The sequence below is a fragment of the Cynocephalus volans genome, chromosome Y, assembly GCF_027409185.1.
Source record: "Cynocephalus volans isolate mCynVol1 chromosome Y, mCynVol1.pri, whole genome shotgun sequence".
In the NCBI taxonomy this organism is placed as follows: domain Eukaryota; kingdom Metazoa; phylum Chordata; class Mammalia; order Dermoptera; family Cynocephalidae; genus Cynocephalus; species Cynocephalus volans.
The window spans coordinates 2872718-2892610 of record NC_084479.1 but is presented as its reverse complement, the minus strand read 5'-3'; the positions used below and the strand labels follow the sequence as shown (position 1 = coordinate 2892610).

The 19893-nt window shown below is 44.4% G+C and overlaps 1 protein-coding gene across 1 annotated transcript in view; it reads left to right on the top strand.

The window, feature by feature from the left end:
• Window positions 1-10201, top strand: part of LOC134368926 (H(+)/Cl(-) exchange transporter 4-like) — a 45770-nt gene extending 35569 nt beyond the window's left edge. The window contains 2 exon segments of the mRNA XM_063085164.1: window positions 231-447; window positions 10111-10201. Of these exon segments, the coding sequence (XP_062941234.1) occupies window positions 231-447; window positions 10111-10201 (308 nt within the window).
• Window positions 10202-19893: the final 9692 nt, after the last annotated feature.

The window sequence follows — 19893 nt, the reverse complement described above, 5'->3', positions numbered from 1 at the left end:
AGACTTTGGCAACCAAAGATCTGGTCACAGCATGGGGACACTGGCATAGCATAGCTTAAGAGAGATGCCAGTTTCACAGATCTTTAGCTGAAGCCCCTCATTAAAAATGTGCAGTTTGTCCTCTAAACCCCTTTTCTGTAGGATTCGAGGATGACGTGTGGGGCTATAGGGTGGAGTTTCTCGGCCAGGATTTTTGTGTGGCTTATTGTTCCTGCTTGTCCCCGTTCTAGAGAATGCCAGACAGAGGCAGGAGGGCATCGTGAGCAATTCCATCACGTACTTCACAGAGGAGCCCCCTGAGCTGCCAGCCAACAGCCTGCACCCCCTGAAGCTGCGGTGCATCCTCAACCTCAGCCCTTTCACGGTCACGGACCACACCCCCATGGAGACGGTGGTGGACATCTTCCAGCAACTGGGGCTCCGGGAGTGCCTGGTGACACAGAGTGGGTGAGTGGCGGGACAAGTGTGGACAGAATGTGTACTGTGGCTAGACTCGGGAGAAAAAGATGCATCGTCAGCCCTTAGGGAACTCACGGTCTGCTGGGGTGGACCAGTGCTTGCCAGGTGATGTCAGGGAGTCGTGGTGAGTGTATTGAGAAGGAAATGTACAAGGAGCTTTGGGACCTGGAGCCGGGATGGCCAGTGCAGCTCAGGAAGGCGGGAGACGCTTGCAGGCTACACTCCTGTCTGGGCCGAGTCTGAGGGTGGAGTCAAAAACGGGAGGAGCCAGAGGAGAGGGGCTGGGTGCTGCTTTTCTATCACCCGGATGGTACTTGGCTCAGGGAGAAAGTATGTCCAATTCTGTCCTAACGCAACATAGGCGTTCCTCAAAATCACAGCGCTCTGCAAACATGAGCAGTGAAGACCACAGGACTTATGGGGAAAATGCGGTTAGGCGCAAAACACTGAAAAACTTCATCAGTGACACGTTTAAAGAAGCGATGGAAACATAATACAAATGGTAGTGTCATTTTATACATATTAAATGGTCAAGATATACATGAATATGCCAATAAATATGTCACTTCTTGAGAAGACCTGAAGTTGGCCGTGGTGTGGGCATCAGAAAGGCTGCAGCCTGTGTCACTGTGAAGGGCTGGCAGAAGAGCTCTCTGAAATCGGAGGGGAGGTTGTCCCAGCAGGTGTGGACCCATCAGCTGGAGTAGCTCATAGATGTTTGAGGGGTGCGTGTGTGCGCATTTGCATATTCCAGTGCCACTGGGTTCAGCTAGGTGCAGTTTTCTGCATTCACCTGGAGTTTCTTGTGGATAAAATCTTGCATAAGTGAGGTGGTATTCATATTATGCTCCGACTGTTCCTTAATATATCAGTGTCTGAAACAACTTCAGGTATTCCAAACAAACATCGTCAGAGAATTGAGAGGTTTTCAACCCCGTGGCATTGTCTCTGCCGCCATATTACTTTTGCTTTGTGTCATCACAAACCAGGAAACCAGTGACAGAAAGATCAAGGGTCCATGACAGTACCACAGGTGCAGTTCCCTGAAGGTCATTCTTTGTGCTCTGAGGTGTGCCACAGGTTCCATGGCTCAGAAGCTTGGGTAGAGGAGGGAACTTGCTCAGTCAGGGTGGGCTGGAACCTATGCTGATCTGTCCATTTTATTCCTTTATATGCTGGGGTATGTGGTTGGGGGTGGGTTGTGGAGACATTCGTACCTGATGTAGTTTAGGCCTTCACAGAATCCATTTGGGGTGTCACAACTGGAGGCCAGGGCTGATGCTTAACATCCTGCAACGTACAGGACAGCCCCCCAATAAAACATTTGGCCCAAAATGTCACTTGTCCTGCAGTCAAGTGACACTGGACTGGATGTCCATGTATAGCCAGATGAGCAATTCTATTCATATGTCTTTCTTCCTGCTGTCCTGCTAACAGGGACACAGTCTCTGCAAAGGGTTAGATTTGCACATATACTCAGAGAACTCAGCCAGCAGGATGAGCATCCTCCTTAGGTCTGACTGCAGCCAGAGGTGTGTCTTGCACATGGGAGGTGCAGTCAGCAGGGAACAAATCAATGAATCCTGTGTTTGAGGATTGAGATCATTTCTGCTGCTGAATTTTAAAGGATGCCCCAGAGGGTTAAACCTCCAGGTTAAAACCCACCACAGAGCTACTGATTCCTGAGGGCTGGGGCGAGGCCTGAGAATTTACATTTCTACCAAGCTCCCAGTGAGGCTCCTGCTGCTGCTCTGGGGACCCCACTTTGAGAAACCCTGAAGTCAGCTTATGCACTTGAGTTTCCAGCGCTTGGCACAAATACCACTGTGATCACCCGTGTCGTTTCAAGTATATAATAGTTTCTCCTTTCCTTTAAAACAATAATCCAATGTCGTTTATCATCAGAATTTCCAATCCAGGCAGGAAATTCTGCCCTTAACGCCGGCTCACACCTCATGGAGCCCCATGAGATTTTCCTGTGAAGATCTGGGTGCCGAAATTGGCTCTGAATGTTCTGCAAGAAAACAAAATTGCACTCTCTCTCATTCTAAATGTTTTAAACAAACACAGATGCTGATACGTTGGTGCTGGCAAGGGATCCTTGTTTGTGGGGCATTTCATCTCCTTGGGTTCACAGCCCGGGCAGGAGTCTCAAGCCGGCTTGCGTTTCTGGTGCGCGCCCCTGCCATGTGCCTTCCTGGCTTGAGACGGCCGGGAGCCGAGCCCATCATGCCCACCTGGATCATCTGCAGGATTCCTCAGGGCCTGGGGCCCAAGGTAACCTTGAAACCAGACCAGGAACTGTAGAAGTCATTGTCCCCAGGATGTCAGAGTCTAGGAAGCCTCTGTTGGCTAAGAGTGAGATTTTTCCCTAGGAAGGTTCTAGAAAAGAAAAGTGAGTAGGGGAGATGATGTCAGATTTCCTCCAAGGCCTGCTAGGTGGTTCACAGGGACCTGGGCGGGGCAGCTTTCTCAGAAGAGCCCAGCTGCTCGAATCTGAGTTATGTTCTTGGTCATAGATCCAGCATTTATAATTCACTAGATTCGCTCAAACTGCTACCCAAATGGGCCTGGAAGTTCAAAACCTTGATTTAAATCAAATAGGACATTTCGTGCCACTAATGAAGACTGCTGGATTTGATGTCGTCTCCTTCTGGGCTGATGTTCAGCTTTCTTTCAGTGTATGCATGAACTCAAGGCAGCTCCTGAACTATCTCCCCAGCGCCCTTGGAACCAACTGAACTTTTTCAGTCATGGGCTTTTTAAGAGGAGGTTTCCAGAACTGCAAGTGCCTGATCTTTTGATACTGTCTCCTGGGTGAAGATAAGGAAACAAAAACCAGGCTTTATAGATATGGGAGGGGTGTGTGTGTGTGTGTGTGTGTGTGTGTGTGTGTGTATTATAATGGAGTTCTCATCACTTTGCAAACACTAACAAGTCATATTTTTTTCAATGCAACACTGGTTTAATCAACATCTTAATGAGCATCTATGAGTATTTTGGCTGAGAACTGAAGAAAGGTCAAAAAATGTTAAAAAAAAAAAAAAAGCTGAGGAGCTTGTCATGCACTAAGGAACATGGACATAATCCAGTTTAAGTGCTGTTATCCAAGGCTGGTGTTCTAGAGGGGAACGTCCTGAACTAGGCTTTCCGATAGAAAATAAATGTCAGAGGATGACAGCTGGTTAAGTTGAGGGACTGTCGCTAGTTGGTGGTCGTCAGCAGCAGAGCTCTTGCCTACTGCATAAGAGCCCCTTTAGGTGTCCCACCCTGGTGGATGGAACTGCTCACACCTGCTCTCATCTTCCTTCTGATCAGGGCTTTCCTTGTGGGCTATTACAGGTAAACACTGCCGGCCTTACAACTATTCATTTTTCATTATGAATGGATAGTTGGAATCCCAACACTTACAAATGCTCCTTTTAAAAAAACTTCCATCTCCTGTTCCTTTGCGCTTTGTTTTACAATGATACTTTCTGAGGGAGAGGTCAGTGAGAGAATTCCTCACCTGCCCTTCGCTCCTAGCTGTAGATTCTTGGCATCTGAGTGGTGGGTGGGACTTTGCATCACATATGCCTTTATTTATCTATCTGGATGTCTATTTATTTAATAGTTTTATCAGAACTCACATACTGTACAATTCATACCCTTAAAATGTACAATTCAGTGATTTTTAGTAGAAAATGAATTGTGCATCCATCTCAACAGTTTTAGAACATTTTAGTATCCCAAAAAGAAACTCCACACCCCTTAGCTATCACCTCTTATATCACAGCCCTAAGGCAATCACTAATCTACCTTCTGTCTCTGGGGATTTGCCTATTCTGGACATTTTACATAAATGGAATCATACAATATGTGGCCTTTTGTGACTGGTTTCTTTCACTTAGCACAATGTTTTCAAGGTTCATCCATGTTGTAGCAAGTGTCAGTACTTCATTTCTTTTTCTGGCTAAACAATTCTCCGTTGTATGGATAGACCACATTTTGTTGATCATTTCATTAGGTGACGGACATTTGGCTTCTCTTTATTTTTCAAATGAGGATATGGGACGTTAAGAGTTAAAACACTTTGATCAAGCTTGAAGGGAATCGGTTGCACAGCCAGTCCTACCTGGGCTGCTTCCATGTATCCTATTTCCTGAGGCACCATGAGCTACCAGGCACTGGGGCAAAGCTGTGCAGATACGGTGCCATCAAGGGCCTTTGGTAGAGGACCCTGCCAGCTGACCCTGACCCCAGAGGACATCAGTGCCCTTCATCAGCAGCTTTGGGGGTCAACAACAATGGGGAGTGGACCTGGGGGCAGTTGGAAATATGCAGCAGCACCTTCAATATTCAAGATAACTGGAATATTGGAATATCTGGTCAATAAGATACTGAGCATGTGGGGCCAGGTAGTGGGATTTCCATGTTCCATGCTGACGGTGCACTATACATTCACCTACAGAGGTCCACTCTTGCTTGAAAACTCCCAGGCAGGAGGGATTTTGCAAGTATTTTAGAGCTGCTGCCAGATAATAACCCTTTAGTTATGAATTGTGGGGAGATAAGTGGGGTTCTAGAAGTAATACAAGGGCAGCAGGGACATTTCAGGGTGTCCAGCTCAGCAGCTATAAACCAACTGGTCTAGAAATATTTAGTACTTTCCATCTGGGCAGTGGTTCTCCAGCAGGGGCATTCCCATCCTCAGACATTTGACATTTGGCAAGGCCTAGAGACATTTTTCATTGTCACAATGAGGGGGGTTGGGGGTGGTGGTGGGAGTGGTGCTTCTGGCACCTAGTGGGTAGAGGCCTGGGATGCAGCTGTATGTTCTACAGTGCATAAAACAGGTCCCCCACAACAAAGAATTATCCAGCCTTAAATGTCTAGTGCCAAAGAGGAGAAACCCTGAGTAAAGCCTTCGTGGGGCATGGAGGAGTAGAGGGAGACCTGGAGACCCAGACTGCGACTCATATTGCTGTTACTGCACAGGAGAGGGACTCACTGAGGACTCCTTCCTGCCCTTATATAGTGGCCTCTCCCAGTGACAAAGCCACCTCTCCTTGTCATCCCTTGAAATTAATTAGAATCATCAGAGCTAGAACAAAATTGATCTGACCCCAGGAGGAAGCCTCCTTTTCTTACCGGGGACACCAAGCCTCTGACATGGATAAGACAGGGGCTCACTGAAGCTTCTGTGACTGTAGAAGCAGGGTTTTTTGGCAAAGCAGTGGGTAATAGTGCCCTTGAGGAAATGTTTACCTTTAATCAAATGAATGCAATGGGCCTTTGTTATGGCAGATGACCCCCAACCTCCTAAGACAAATCAGGATGGAAAGAAGGTGTTCCAGGAGCTGCCAGCTGGACCAGTACCATTCCTGTGTGGGGAGCCCTTGTTGGGTTCTGATCCCATCAGCCAGGGTAATACTTACACACGGCTTTTCCTGGAGAACCCAGCATCGTGTGCAAGGAAGAGAGAGGATGTTTGTTTCCTTTAGGTGTCTTGTTTCAGGATTAAACCAGCACAAGCCAGGTGCACCTACATCAGTTCCATACACCTTGTTATCAATTTTAGAATTCCGCATGGTGTAGGAAGGAAAGCATTCAGAGGGGATTACTTTACTACAACTGTTCAATGAAGAGGAAGTTGAAGGATTCTTATGGACTGAAACATGGCCCCATCCAAATTACTGTGCTGAAGCCCTAACCCCCAATGTGACTGTATTTGGAGATAGGGCCTTTAGGATGTAATTAAGGTTAAATGAGGTCAGAAGGGTGGGGCCCTCATTCTATAGTACTGGTGTCCTTATAAGAAGAGGAAGAGACACCATGGGTGTATACTCACAGAGGAAAGGCCATGTGAGCACTCAGGGAGAAGGTGGTCATCTGCAAACCAAGGAGATGTCTCAAGAGAAACCAGCCCTGCCCTCACACTGATCTTGGACTTCCAGCCTCCAGAACTGTGAGAAGTAAATAGCTGTTGTTTAAGCCCCCCAGTCTGTGGTATTTTGTTAAGGCAGCCCAAGCCGACTAATACAAGGACTTGGCAGGTTTAGAAAAGCAGCATCTTGTTTTATGGGACATCTTTAATTTTACTGCACTTTGATAAGTTTCACAGATGTATTTAAAGTAGTACACGAACATGGTGAAAGTTGAGTGGTCCTAAACAGCTTGAGTGAACAACAGTTCCAGCTGTATCCCTCTTCGCCACCTGCCTCTCCTTTCAGGCAACCACTTTTCCCCCCAAGGTTTTGTTTTTGTTTGTTTGCTTGTTTCTTTTAATTAATAGACTATTTTTAGAGAAGTTTTAGGTTTACAGAAAAATTGAGCAAAAAGTACAGAGTTGCCATATTCCCCCTCCTCGTCCCTCCCGTTTTCCCTATTGTTAACATCTCGCATTAGTGTGTTCTATTTCTTGATGGAGCAATACTGATACATTCTTATGAACTGAAGTCCACAGTTTACATTAGGGTACACTCTCTGTATTGTACATTTCTATGGATTTTGACAAATGCAAAATGTCATGTATCCACCATGATAGTGCCATACGGAATAGTTTCACTGCCCCGTATGCATCTCTCTCGCTCTCCTCCCACCTCCTGGAAACCAAAGATCTTTTTACTGTCTCCATAGTTTTGCCTTTTCCAGAGTGTCACATACTTGGAATCGGACAGTGTGTAGCTTTTTCAGACTGGCTTCTTTCATTTAGCCGTAGGCATTTAAGGTTCTTCTGTGTCTTTTTGTGACTTGATAGCTTGTTTCTTTTTATTGCTGAGTAGTATTCGATTGTATGGGTGTACCACGGTTTATTCATTCATTGAAAGACATGTTGCTGGCTTCCAAGTATTGGCAATTAGGAATGAAGCATGAAGCATACATCCTCTAAGGATAACGGTATTTTTTACAAAATCATCAAACCGTAATTACACAAAATTAACAATAATTCAATATATCATTCAATATCCAGTCCATATTCAAATTTCAATCCAGAATCCCATCAAGGTTCACACATTGTATTTGGTTCTGTTGCCTCTTTGGTCTTTTGTCTAGAACAGTTCCCTGCCTTGTTTGTTTGTTTGTATGTTTTTTATGGCATGGATTTTCTTTGACAAGTCCAGACCAGTAGTCTCTTTTTATATTTACCTGATTCCTTCCTCATGATTCAATTTGGTTTCAGTAGTTTTGGGCAGCATTCCAACACAGGTGATGCTGTAACGTCAGCTTTTCTGACTTGGTTGATGTTAAGCTCAACACCTGGATGAAGTGGTGATGATCAGAGTCTTCTGTTGTAAAGGGACATTTCGATCCTTGCACATAATCAGTATAACAGTACTTGAGACCATGTGAATTTTCTGTTTTTAAGCAACATTTACCCAATGGTTTTGCTATCCATTGATAATTATTGACTAAACTAATTATTATGTTGGGGCTTGTAAAGTGCTGACCATCTAACTCTGTCCTGCTTTCTCGATTTATCAAGTGTTCCTCTCCAGTTTTTTGGTTGTTTGTTTTCATCACTATAGAGTCATGACATTTTCTTTCCGTGTTTTTGTAATCCATGTCATCATTATTATTTTTGTTTAGAATGCTTTTAAAGGCCCCTTTGCTATTTTTCTCTTTCCTGATGATGTTTCTGAGAGATGGAGGGAAAGGGGCATATTTGCTGTCTCCCCGGGTGTGATAGATGGGGAAACTAACGCAAGAAATAAATCACATTTTTCAAGGATGTTTAAGGTGCAGTGTGGTCAGAGATAAAGTAGTTAGAATTCTGGTCTGATAGTTTCATTGATCAGTGTCCATTTCACTAGATGTAACTGATTTGAATACCTGCATGCCCTCTTCTTATTCACTATTTGTTAGTAAGAGATGAGTTTGGCTAATTTGGCTTTAATTAAATAAACAGCAGTGTATTACAGTGGTGTTTTCTGATTGTTGTTGTTTTTGGTATGGCATCATTTTACATAAACACAGAGTAGAAACCTGTTATTTTTAATAGCTATACAGTATTCCAGTACGAGACTGCCATAGTTTGCTTCCCATTTTCCCTTTTCTTGGGTAAGATGGAGATATAGTGATCAGTATTTGGTAAACTTATTTGGCAATGGAACTTTTTTCCCAAAGAAGTCGTGCATGTCCCCTTCTTTCAAACCTTCTGTTTTACCCAGAGGGCATGATTTATTCCCACAGGTGGTCATTTAAGTATTCAGTAAAATGATGAACTGAGGGTTTCTGTGAACAGTTGAGCAGATGTTCACTGCACAATCCAAGGAGCAGTGTTTTAGTCCGTTTCTGTTGCTTATGACAGAAATACCCGAGACTGGATAATTTGTAAAAGAAACAATATTTATTGCTCACCATTTGGGAGGCTGGGAAGTCCAAAGTCCAGGGAACACATCTGGTGAGGACCTTGTTCTTGGTGGCGACTCTACTGCAAAGCAAGATATGACATGGTGAATATGGCAGGCGTAAGAGAGAGACTAACCTCCCCACTGGCTCTCTTTTAAAGCCATCAGGACCATGCCAATGATCACCCTTAAACGATCAACAGATTAATCCATTCACTAGGGCATGGTTCTCACAATCTAATCATCTCCCAAAGGTCCCATCTTTCAATGACCATAATAGGACTTCCTACCCTCTTAACACTGTCACAGTGAGGATTAAGTTTCTAATACATGGGACTTTCGGGGACACAATCCAATCCACAGGAAGCACTGTAGTATTTGTGAACAGTATTTCCTGGAGTTATGTAATGTACAGTCTAGGAGGTCCTATACAAAGAACCTTGATAAGTGGCATTGTTTTTTGTTTTTTGGGTTTTTTTGGCAGCTCGCCAGTATGGGAATCCAAACCCTTGACTGACCTTGCTGTTATTCTATATACATATTTTTAGATGTTAACTTTTTTTTTTGGTGGCTGGCCAGTATGGGAATCTGAACACTTGACCTCAGGCATTGTTTTTATAAGTTGAAAACAACGGAATTTTGAAAGGGGAGGGAATTTAATTTACAGATATGGTCAGAGATGAATGTCAAACTTTACCCCTCCGGTAAGATAGAATTGAAAATAGAATCCATTTTTTATCTTATACTTTAAATTCTTTATACTTAAAATACCTTATACTTGGAATTTCTGTGGTGTGATCAAGTTTCTGACAATGGCTTTCATAAGCCCTTTTTTAATTGATTATAGTCTTGAAATTTAAGAGAGTATTTCACTCATTGTAGGTTTGCTGCCATAATAAACAAGCTTGCAATCTCAGTGGCTTAAAGTAGTAAAGGTTTATTTTTCATACACATCACATCCACTGTGGGTTGCAGCGTGTGTGGGCTGTAGACCACACAGTCATTCAGGGATCCAGGTCTTTGAATCTGTTGGCTCCTAAGTCAGTCTTCTGTTACTCAGAGTCCTTCACTAGCTCCTCTGCCTCTGACTGCCAGATGAGGAGAGAGAGTGGGGAAATGTGCAGAGACCTGGGAGTGGTGTCTGTCATCTACACCAACAGGCCATCGCCCAGAGCTCGCTGCATTGGGCTGCCCAACTGCAAAGGAGGCTTGGAAACATTGTCTATCCCTGTGCCCAGGTAGAAAGGCACTGGGGTTTAGGGACAGGGTTGAATCAATATTGCAAGGCTGACCTTTTTTTTCTATTTTGTTTCTTCTGCAGGAGACTTCTTGGCATCATCACAAAAAAGGACGTGCTGAGACATATGGCCCAGATGGCAAACCATGACCCGGAATCCATCATGTTTAATTAGCGACAAGGTGGCAATTATTTTGAGAAAAACACTGACTGTATTATTTTAAAATAAATAAATAAATGATACATTATTATCCCAGGGAAAGATCGTGCATGCACTGGAGGCAGCTGAAACAAAAGCTTTATTTGAAAGGAGGGCAAGAAGGATGAAACCTTTTTGTAAAAAAAAAACAAAACAAAACATCAATGAGTAGGCATTTTATAGCTTTAACCCTGTATGCGTTTCAAGCTGTGTTTCTTAATGAGTTTACTAACTGCTGTGGGGGCATGTGGGTGGGTGTAACTGATGTGGTTTGTACAAGGACATGGAACACCAATGCCAAACCAAGAAACGTTCACCCCTTCTGCTCAAGGCTGATGTTTCTCACTTATGAAAGCACGTGAAACTTTGAGTCCAAAAGGCAAAGGGGTGTTGGCAAGTCAGTGTCCTTGCTTATTGGTTCCCAAAGTTTTTTCTGCTGTGTTACTGCATCATACGAAAGACATTTGCACTTACTTTGTTGGAAAAGAAAAAGAAACTAAATTTGAACCCAGTGAAAACTGCGAGTATGCCAGTGGTCCACTTACAACCAGCACATCTCTTGCTGCTATTTTTAGACTGTTATTTTGCTTATCAATCAGTTTCTTAACCAAAATCAGGGCACCCACCATGATGAGTGTGAAGAAATCATTTCTCCACGCAAGACTAGCACCATGGGTGTTTTAGTCCGTTTTGTGTTGCTATAACAGAATACCTGAAACTGGATAATTTATAAAGGAAAGAGGTTTATTTGGCTTACAATGCTGGGACAGCTGCATCTGGCATGAGCCTCAGGCTGCTTCTACTCGTGGCAGAAAAGTGGTAGGCAGCCAGCAGGTACAAGCAGATCACATGGATACAGGAAGCAAGAGAGGGAAAGAGGAGGCGCCAGGGTCTTTTCAAGCAACGAGCTTTTGCGGGAACCAATAGAGTGAGAACTCACTCATTAATCCCTCGTTCCCCAGGGAGAGCATTAATCCATTCATGAGGGATCCACCTCCATGACTCAATCAGTTTCCAACACTGCCACATGAGTTTTGGAGGGGACAACACATCCAAACTCCATCATTCCGACCATGGCCCCCAAATCTCATGTCACTCTCACATACAAAATACAATCATTCTATCCCATCAGTCCCAAAAGTCTTTGCTTGCTCCAGCACCAGTTTAAAAGTCCAAAGTCCAAAGTCTCATCTGAGACCAAAAGCAAAAGTCCTTCAAGCTGTGAACCTGAAGAACAAAACCAAATTTATCTACTGCCAAGATACAATGGTAGAACAGAAACTGGGTATACATTTCCATTACAAAAGGGAGGAATAGGCCAGAAGAAAGGAGAAACAGGCCCCAAACAAGTCTGAAATCCAGCAGGGCAGACATTATGTCTTCAAGCCCCAAAATAATGTCCTTTGACTCCAAGTCCTGCATTCTGGGCACATTTGGGCATCTGGGCCCCCAAAGCATTAGGCAGCCTCATTCCCACAGCTCTGCCAGGTGCAGCCCAGTGGGCTGCACTGGTGCCTGCAACTTTTCCAGGCTGGTGTTCCACTCCGGTAGCTCCATAAGTCTGGGGTGTCCATGGTGGTCCCGCTGCCTTGGCTCTACTAGACATTTCCCTGGTGGGGGCTCTCCATGAGGGCTCCAACCCCACTTTCCTGCTTGGCATTGCTCTAATAGATGGCCTCTGCAGTGGCTTGTCCCCTGCAGCAGGTCTCTGCCTGGGCCCCCAGGCTTTTCCATACTTTATCAAACATGGTTTTGCAGAGGGTGAAGCATATGAGTTCTCATTGGGAACTCCTCCAAATGGATTGCAAGGGAAATACTAAATTGATTCTAAATCTGTTCCATTCTCTGCTCTGTAGGATGCAAAATTTTCAGTTTTAATGTATAAGCATGCACTTTCATACTAGCAATCACAGCACAGAAAGACAGAGTTAAATTTCAGATGGCCAATTTCAACATTGGGCATCTTCATACTTGAATGTAATGACACATTTATTCTTTTAGTCAGGACTTCTGTTTTTTTCTGCAGGGAGGAATTAAGCTGTGTTTTAGGGGCACTCTACAATCTGTGTAAGATTGATCCCACTTGCCCTTTCACTTTAGTCTTTGTCCCTTCCTTTTCACTGAATCATCCTCATCCTTTCAATCTCATTGTCATTGGACATTGATGTATCAGTTAGTTGTGCGTTTGGCTGCAAATAACAGAAAACCCAACATAAAGTGAAGGGCGAAATAAGAAACGTAGGAGGTGGGCACTCCGGGACTGTCTCCACAATATCATCAAGGATCCACACTTCTGGATTTTTCCTACCATCCTTACCCTTCGTAATTTGGCTTATTGCCTCCTACTTGCTGCACCTCCAGGTATCCTGTCTGCTTTCTAAGAGGGAAGACAAAGGAAGAAGCAGTGTGTATATGAAAAAGGCAGAGCTTTCCCAGAGATGCCTGGCTTACTTACACCCACTGGCCGGAATTCCATCACACGGCTCCCCACCAGAGAGTGGGAGGGAATATTTTTAATTAGGCACATTACTCTCTGAACAAAATTCAGATTCTTTTAATAAGGAAGGGGGATTGGTCCTTGGGAGGGGCTGATGTCTGCTGTATGGGATGCCATCATCATGTCCGTTATCGTCCTTCTTGTCCTCTTTACTCCAAATGCTTTTCGAACCTTCCTGCTGCCCACCCCTGGTCTCCGATTTGACATTGAAGCTCCCAATTAGAATCCATCGTTTCTTTTTTTTAAAAGATAGTTTATTATACATACACGTGTGGTACAAGATTGATTTTCTATAATTGTGCACATTGTGTGATGGTTAGATCAGGTTAGTTAGCTTATTCATCGTAACAATACACAATTATTCTTTGGGTCCATTAATCAATTCCTTGTTAGCCTCCCCTGCCTCCCCTCCCCTTTTCCACCTCTACTAACCACGGTCCTTTTCTCTCTAAAAGTTCAGTGTATTACTGTGATGGTTGTTTCTTTTTCTCTTTCTCTGTCTCTCTTTATTTTTTATTTGTTTTTTTATGGATTCCTCCCAGTTATGAGTGAGAACATGTGATATTTCTTTTTCTGTACCTGGGTTGTTTCACTTAGAACAATTTTCTCCAGGATCATCCACATTGCTGCAAATGGCAGAATTTCATTCTCTTTTATGGCTGAGTAGTATTCCATTGTGTATATGTACCACAATGTCCTTATCCAGCCATCCATCAATTGATATTCAGGTTGGTTCCATCGCCTAGGTATTGTAAATAGAGCTGCAATAAACAAGGGAGTGCAGGTATCCCTTCAACCTGATGATTTCCAATCCTCTGGATATATCCCCAGTTGTGAGATTGCTGGATTCTATGGCAGTTCTATCTGTAGTTTGAGGAACGGCCATACTGTTCTCCGTAAGCGCTGCACTAATTTGCATGCCCACCAACAGTGCAGGAGGGTTCCTCTTTCTCCACATCCTCATCAGCATTTGTTATTCTCTGTCTTTTTTATAATTGCCAGTCTGACTGGGATGAGGTGATACCTTAAAGTGGTTTGGATTTGCATTTCCCTGACGATTAGTGATGCTGAGCACTTTTTCTTATACCTGTCGGCCGTTTGTATGTCTTCCTTTGAGAAATGTCTATTCAACTCCTTTGCCCATTTTTTTACTTGGTAGAATCCATCATTTCTTAAACCTAATGAGAATTTTCATTTTGGATAAAAATCTAGCTACAAGTGGGTTTCTGTGAAAGTTCTAGTTAATGTAGGAAAATATATTTTCCCTTGATTAAAATATTTTAAGTCAGATCATGCTGACATGCTATGGAAAAATTGTTTCCGTGTTTAACTGGCCCCCTCCAAAGTAACATCACATAGCACTTCTGTGTGGAAATATCCAGCCAATAGTAGAGAATTTAATCTTTGATCCTTTAATAGAATGAAATTCATTGTCTCATTCACAGCACTTAAGTATTGAGTAACAGATCCTGATGTTAGTGTTGTCGGGGTTTCCACGGAATATTTGCAAGTGAAGTTGGAGTCTCCTGGACTTTAAGTGTTAAAGATTGCTTCCTGCAGTTCTCTCTCATTCCCACGTGGGCCTGTAATGGGAGAGTGCTGGTCATAGCCTGGCTTTACAGAATCCAGGACGTCCTTCCAGCTGAAACAAGTAGCTTCAAAAGGGAACATGAAAACAGTGAAAAGATAGCCAAAGGTCAGTGAAACCACAGACTTTTCTCCTAATCCAGCTGAAGCCATGGAGAAGCACCGAGAGGAGAAGCACGAGAAGCACTGGCAGGGGCTCAGACCGACTCCGTGGGGAACTTAGAGCTGCAAACCTGCCCCTCATCCTCCTGAGAGTGTGCAGGTAGAGAGTCTGAGGGTACTTGCTGTGTCCAAATGCACAGCTTTAATCCATTTTACCTGATGATCTGATGAGCAGAACGGGGATGTGGAGGGGAAATAATCGTCTTTTGGGAATAATGTTTGATTTTTTTCCCCTTCTTTTCCAGAACCAAAGGCTTTAGACATTTGCAGAACTTGCTGGCTTGTTTCTGAATCAGTTTTTAATGTAAAAAACCATAAATGCATAGTGGAAACGGTATTCTGTAATGATGCACAACACCTCTTACCCTCCCTCTGTTATTACTAAAGAACTGTGTGGCAGGAAGACACCAAATAAAGGGTATACTGAAAGTGACGAGTGCATTTCTTCTCAGTGTTTTTTCAGTGCATCCCCTGGGAATGCCGATGTTTGTGTGGCTTTTAGGGAAAGGTAAATGCACTGGAGGTAAATCAGGCAATACTCTGCACTTGCTGTTACTTAGAACCAGACAGCCTCAAAGTTCTCTATTCGGTGCTTCCTAAAGACCTCACAAAGGAGAAGACATGGAAATAGCTATATTTTGAATCCTAATAAGTCACAGAAACTGAAAATGTTAGTTTGTTTCACTTGGGTGAGAATTGATTTCTTTGAATTATCAACAGGTGGAAATTCTGCTCAGTGTTCATTATCAGATGCTGAGTTGGAAAAGATGAGAAACCCAAGGAGGACAACTATTGGATTACCACGGAGTTGTCATACTATGCTTTCATTTTAATTTCACATGGGCAGCGTTTTATCAGACTCAGCTTAAAACCTTTGAACTGAGCTGCATGAGGAAAAAGTCTGGGTACGACTTGGGAAACATTAACCAGACCCCATTTTCACTGGCACGGTAATAACTATTTATTGGCCACCCTAGGTGTGCTGGGAACGAGCCTACATGAGACTTTTATGAAATATATTCGCATTTGGTGTTGGAATGACCACATAGCAACGTGTTGTTTTTTTAAATCCTAACACTCTGTGTAAACATTGGCATCTTATTAAAAATTAAATGTTTGAACTCTATTTTAAAAAATAAAATAAGCACAGAGTCCTCAACAAGCATGTTGTAAATAGAAGAGATACTGAATACACAGTATGTTTCTACCCCTCTGAACCTCTGGAAAACTGGTCCTGGTGACTTTGCTCAAGTATTCAGGAAAGTAGAAGACCCATCCTTAAGACTGTTGCACAGAATGTGATGTTGACTTCGTTGACGTCAAATCCTTTGTTCTTGACTGGCTAAGCCACGACCAAATAAAAATTAAGACTGGGACTATAAATTTCCAAGGATGGGGTAGGACCATTGTCCCCAGGCCATCTGTGTGTCTGCCCTGTGCGAGGATCCTGCGGGGCATGGCTTGGGCAGTTGTCTAACATTCATTCATTTTTAACATCCTTTCATTCAACAAAATTCTCTATTACCATGGCCCTGGCTGATGGCAGTCCAGTTATTTCTGGATTAACTGCTGCTTTTGATTACCCACGCTATTTTTTGTGGGCAATCCTTCATCCAGATAATTGAAAATTTTCTGCCCAAACACGCTGTGTTTTGGGGCAACCAAAATCCTAAGATTTTGCATCTCTGCTCCTCTAGTAGTGCCTTCAAAGCCCAGTAACTTCTATGTTCTCAGCAAGTGCACTGGCTAATTGCCAAATGCGCTTCAATCTGAATCATGACAGTAAAGATTTCTCCACACCTTACTATGCCAGCCAAGGTCTAGGCCGCACACGTTTTATGTTCGTTGTGTCTCTGAATGCTCACTCGGAGCTGAGTCCACCGTGGACTTACATGAGGGCTGGACAGGTGTGGGGGCTTGAGGAAGCTCCCACAGGAATTGCACGGCAGAGCTCTACTCCCAAACCAGGTGGCCTACTTCTCAAGCCCATGCTTCCAACCAGTGATGACACTGTCCACTGTTTTTGGAAATGGCCCAAGTTTGTTCCCAGAAGTAGAGCTGAAGTTGGCATCTCATTTTAACTGGTAGTGGAAGAGGCCGAGAGTCAGGAGGCAAGAACAGCCCCTTTATTCACTGATGGACTTTGTCCTGGTCACATGCCTCCGTGACAGGAGGGACTTCCTGTGTGTGTGATGGTCGCTGGGCTCCTTTCTATCTCCAGGAAGCGGGACCTCACTTCCACCTTGCAAAGAAGCAAAGATTATAATTCTTTTATTGTTCAGTGATCAAAATGAATTGAAAAGTGCTCCCGCTTGTGTCCGATGGTGGTGTAGACAGAATGTCTAACAAACAAGAACAAAATGAAAAAGAACGTTGCTGCTTATTTCTGCATTTCTCCCTCATCTAGTCTCATTCCTCATTTGTCCTGCATGTCGACAGCCTTCGTGTGCTGTTGTGTGTGTGTGAGGCTGGGCAGCCTTTACAAAGTTCAGGGATTCCTTCCCTTCCTAGTGGAGGGCATCATGCTAACACAGTGGTTCTCAACCAGGGGTCATTTTGCTCCTCGGGGGACATCTGGCAATATCTGGAGACATTTTGTTTGTCCAAATGGGGGAAGGATGCTATGGCATCTAGTGGGTTATGTTAGTTTCCTGATGTTGCTGCATGTATCAAACTGCCATAGACTTAGTGCTTAAAATAACAGCTGTGTGTTCTCTCTCAGTTTCGGAGGCCAGAAGTCCAAAATCAAGGTGTCAGCAGGGCTGGGCCCTTCTGGAGTCTTCTTTCCGTGCCTCTCTCCCAGGTTCTGGTGGCGGCCGGCGATCCTTGACATTCAGTGGCTTGTGCCAGCATCGCTCCCATTTCTGCCTCTGACTTCACATTGCCTTCCCCTCCATGTCCCTGCGTCTTAAATTTCCCTCTCATTTCTCTGGTATGGACACCTGTTATTGGACTTAGGGCCCACCATATATCCAGGATGATCTCGCCCTGAGATTAACTTAGTTACATCTGCAAAGACGGATGCTATTCCAAACAAGGTCACATTCACAGGTACTAAGAGTTAGAATTTGAACGTATATTTTGGGGGGACACTATTCAGCCTGCTACATGAGTGGAGCCAGGATGCTGACAAACATCCTTCAGTGCACAGGGCAGCCGCCTAACAAGGAGGCTGGGAAATGCTGCTCTGTCATGAGTGAGAAATTTGACTGCAGCAGACAAAACCTCTCACTGTACTGCAAGCCCTTCAGCCAGCTGTGGCGTGCTGTGCGACCCAGTGCAAGCAATGTTGTCACATGCCAGCTGTCACCTCCATTTTTCTGGAGTGGGAACAATTGTTGCCAATGAGAGGAGACCCCCTGTGCCCAGTAGGTGGCATTCAAATACCCCTTATAACCAAGGCTGATGTGCAGATAACCCAAAAGTTAAGAAATAAATGCAACTTCCAGAAGTGTGCAGGTTCAGGTACATGAATATACAGTCTATATCTCTCTCCTAAGGGCATATTAAGAATCTCTGATTTCCCAGTATAGGTTGGGGCTTGGCTCCAGGAAGGGGGGCAGGATGTCGGGGAGGGGATGGAGGGGTGGGGTAGGGTGAGGCTCACCACTTTGATGAGTTTTACTCTGCCCCTGTGACACCCAGGTCCTGGCACACCCTCTCACCCTCCTGGGGAGCTGGGCTACCTCAACTTGGGCAGATGGCTGGAGGGTCCTGGACTGCTCAGCACCCAGTACTTGCTGACAGCAGAGGCTGCAGCATGTAGGTGGCAACCAGTATGGGCCCTCAGCAGCGGCCACTGTCTCAGGAGGCAGGTTGTGGGAGCAGAGGGGAAAAGAGAGGTGAAGGGCGATATCCAGGCTGGTCTCATGTCCCAGAGTGCCAATCTGTTCCAGCAATGTCTGTGGGCCATACAAACACTGGTGGTGGCTGGATCTGGCCTGCGGGCCAGTTTGCCTGTGCCTGGTTTGACCATATAACAAAGTGCCCAATTAGTCCTTTTTGGCCTGACAAACTGCCCATCTCATTTGCAAAAGCACCGTTTTGAAAGAGGTAAGAACCATCTGACACACCTGTGCTAAGTTAGTCTGTAGGTTTTTATCAATAATATATTGAGGCTTAGAAAAATGTGGGCTGCAAAGCTTCTCTTTGCAAATTAATATGCGGGCCAAAGAAACACCCAGGATCAGGGAGCTGAAAGGACTGTTCTTGCCCTTTGCATTTTGAAGTTTAGCTCCTCTCCTCCTTCCACACCCCCAACCATCTTACTGCAATATATAATCCCTCAAAAATGCAGATTCCAGGGATCAGATTCTATTTGTACCTGCGATATATGGTTTAGTTTTGGGAAATTGATGTTTCTTGTCTTTTACTATGTCATCCTTGAAGACATGTTAGAAGCAGTATGTTTGAGATGAAGAAAAGAGCAACAAACGCCAGTCTAATGTCATGAGCCATGTGCCGCAGGCACCACCCTTTGGCACTTGCAATATGGACGCATTGGTTAAGACAGCATGTCTTCTGAGTCAAAGCCCAAGAAAATTGTCTGGGGGCACATTAGTGACTGCTGTCTGTCAGTAAGTATTCTTTTCTTGCTTACAAACTTCATTTTAATGCTGCAGACATTGCAGGAGCATTAAAATGCATTCTCAAAATCCAGCTGTAACCTTCCTTTTTTTTTTTTGTCCAGCTAACCTCATATATCCTCCTTTGGATGCCCACCTGGCAGTCCTTGCTGAGCCAAGTTGGATCAGGTTTGTGGAATGCCAGCTCTTGCCCCTCCCCTTTAAAGTCCCTCCTGGTGCAGCTTGAGCATGATCTTAAAGCCTGGGGAACCTTTCCCGAGTCCTTAATACTGCACAAATTCAGAACTAGATAAACGTCAGGTCTGCTGCTCTGCCATAAAAGTGACCAATAACCACCAGAAATAGAGGTTTTGAATGGAAAAATGGGAAATCTAAGGTAACAAATGAGAGATTCGAGTCTAGGAAAGAGGGCAGAAATTGGTTTTCAGACCTCCAAACCCGGGTTCCTGCCTCAGTCAATAAGAGCCTTCAGTGATGCGATTGGTGCTGACAATGGAAATATCTCAGAAGGGAATATCCTGGAGCTTGATGCTCAGAGATGTGGCAGAAGGTGATAAAATGACCTGCTGGCCCGCCAGATCCAGCTCCTCGCCAGTGCGAGGCAGAGGGAGTCTGTGGGTGCAGAAAGGGGCACCCAGTGAGGATCTTGCCACCTTCTGGATCCTCCGTCACCTTCAGTAGCAGCAGATATTCTGCTGCTGAGGTTTCTTCCTAGCGTGTGTGACATGCCTGTAACTTTGGGGAGAGTAACAATGAGCGAGGTCCTCCTCCCCCCCCCAAAAATATGGGCCTTGCAGGGCTCCAGGCTTGGCCTTCTCATCTCTACAAACTCTCAG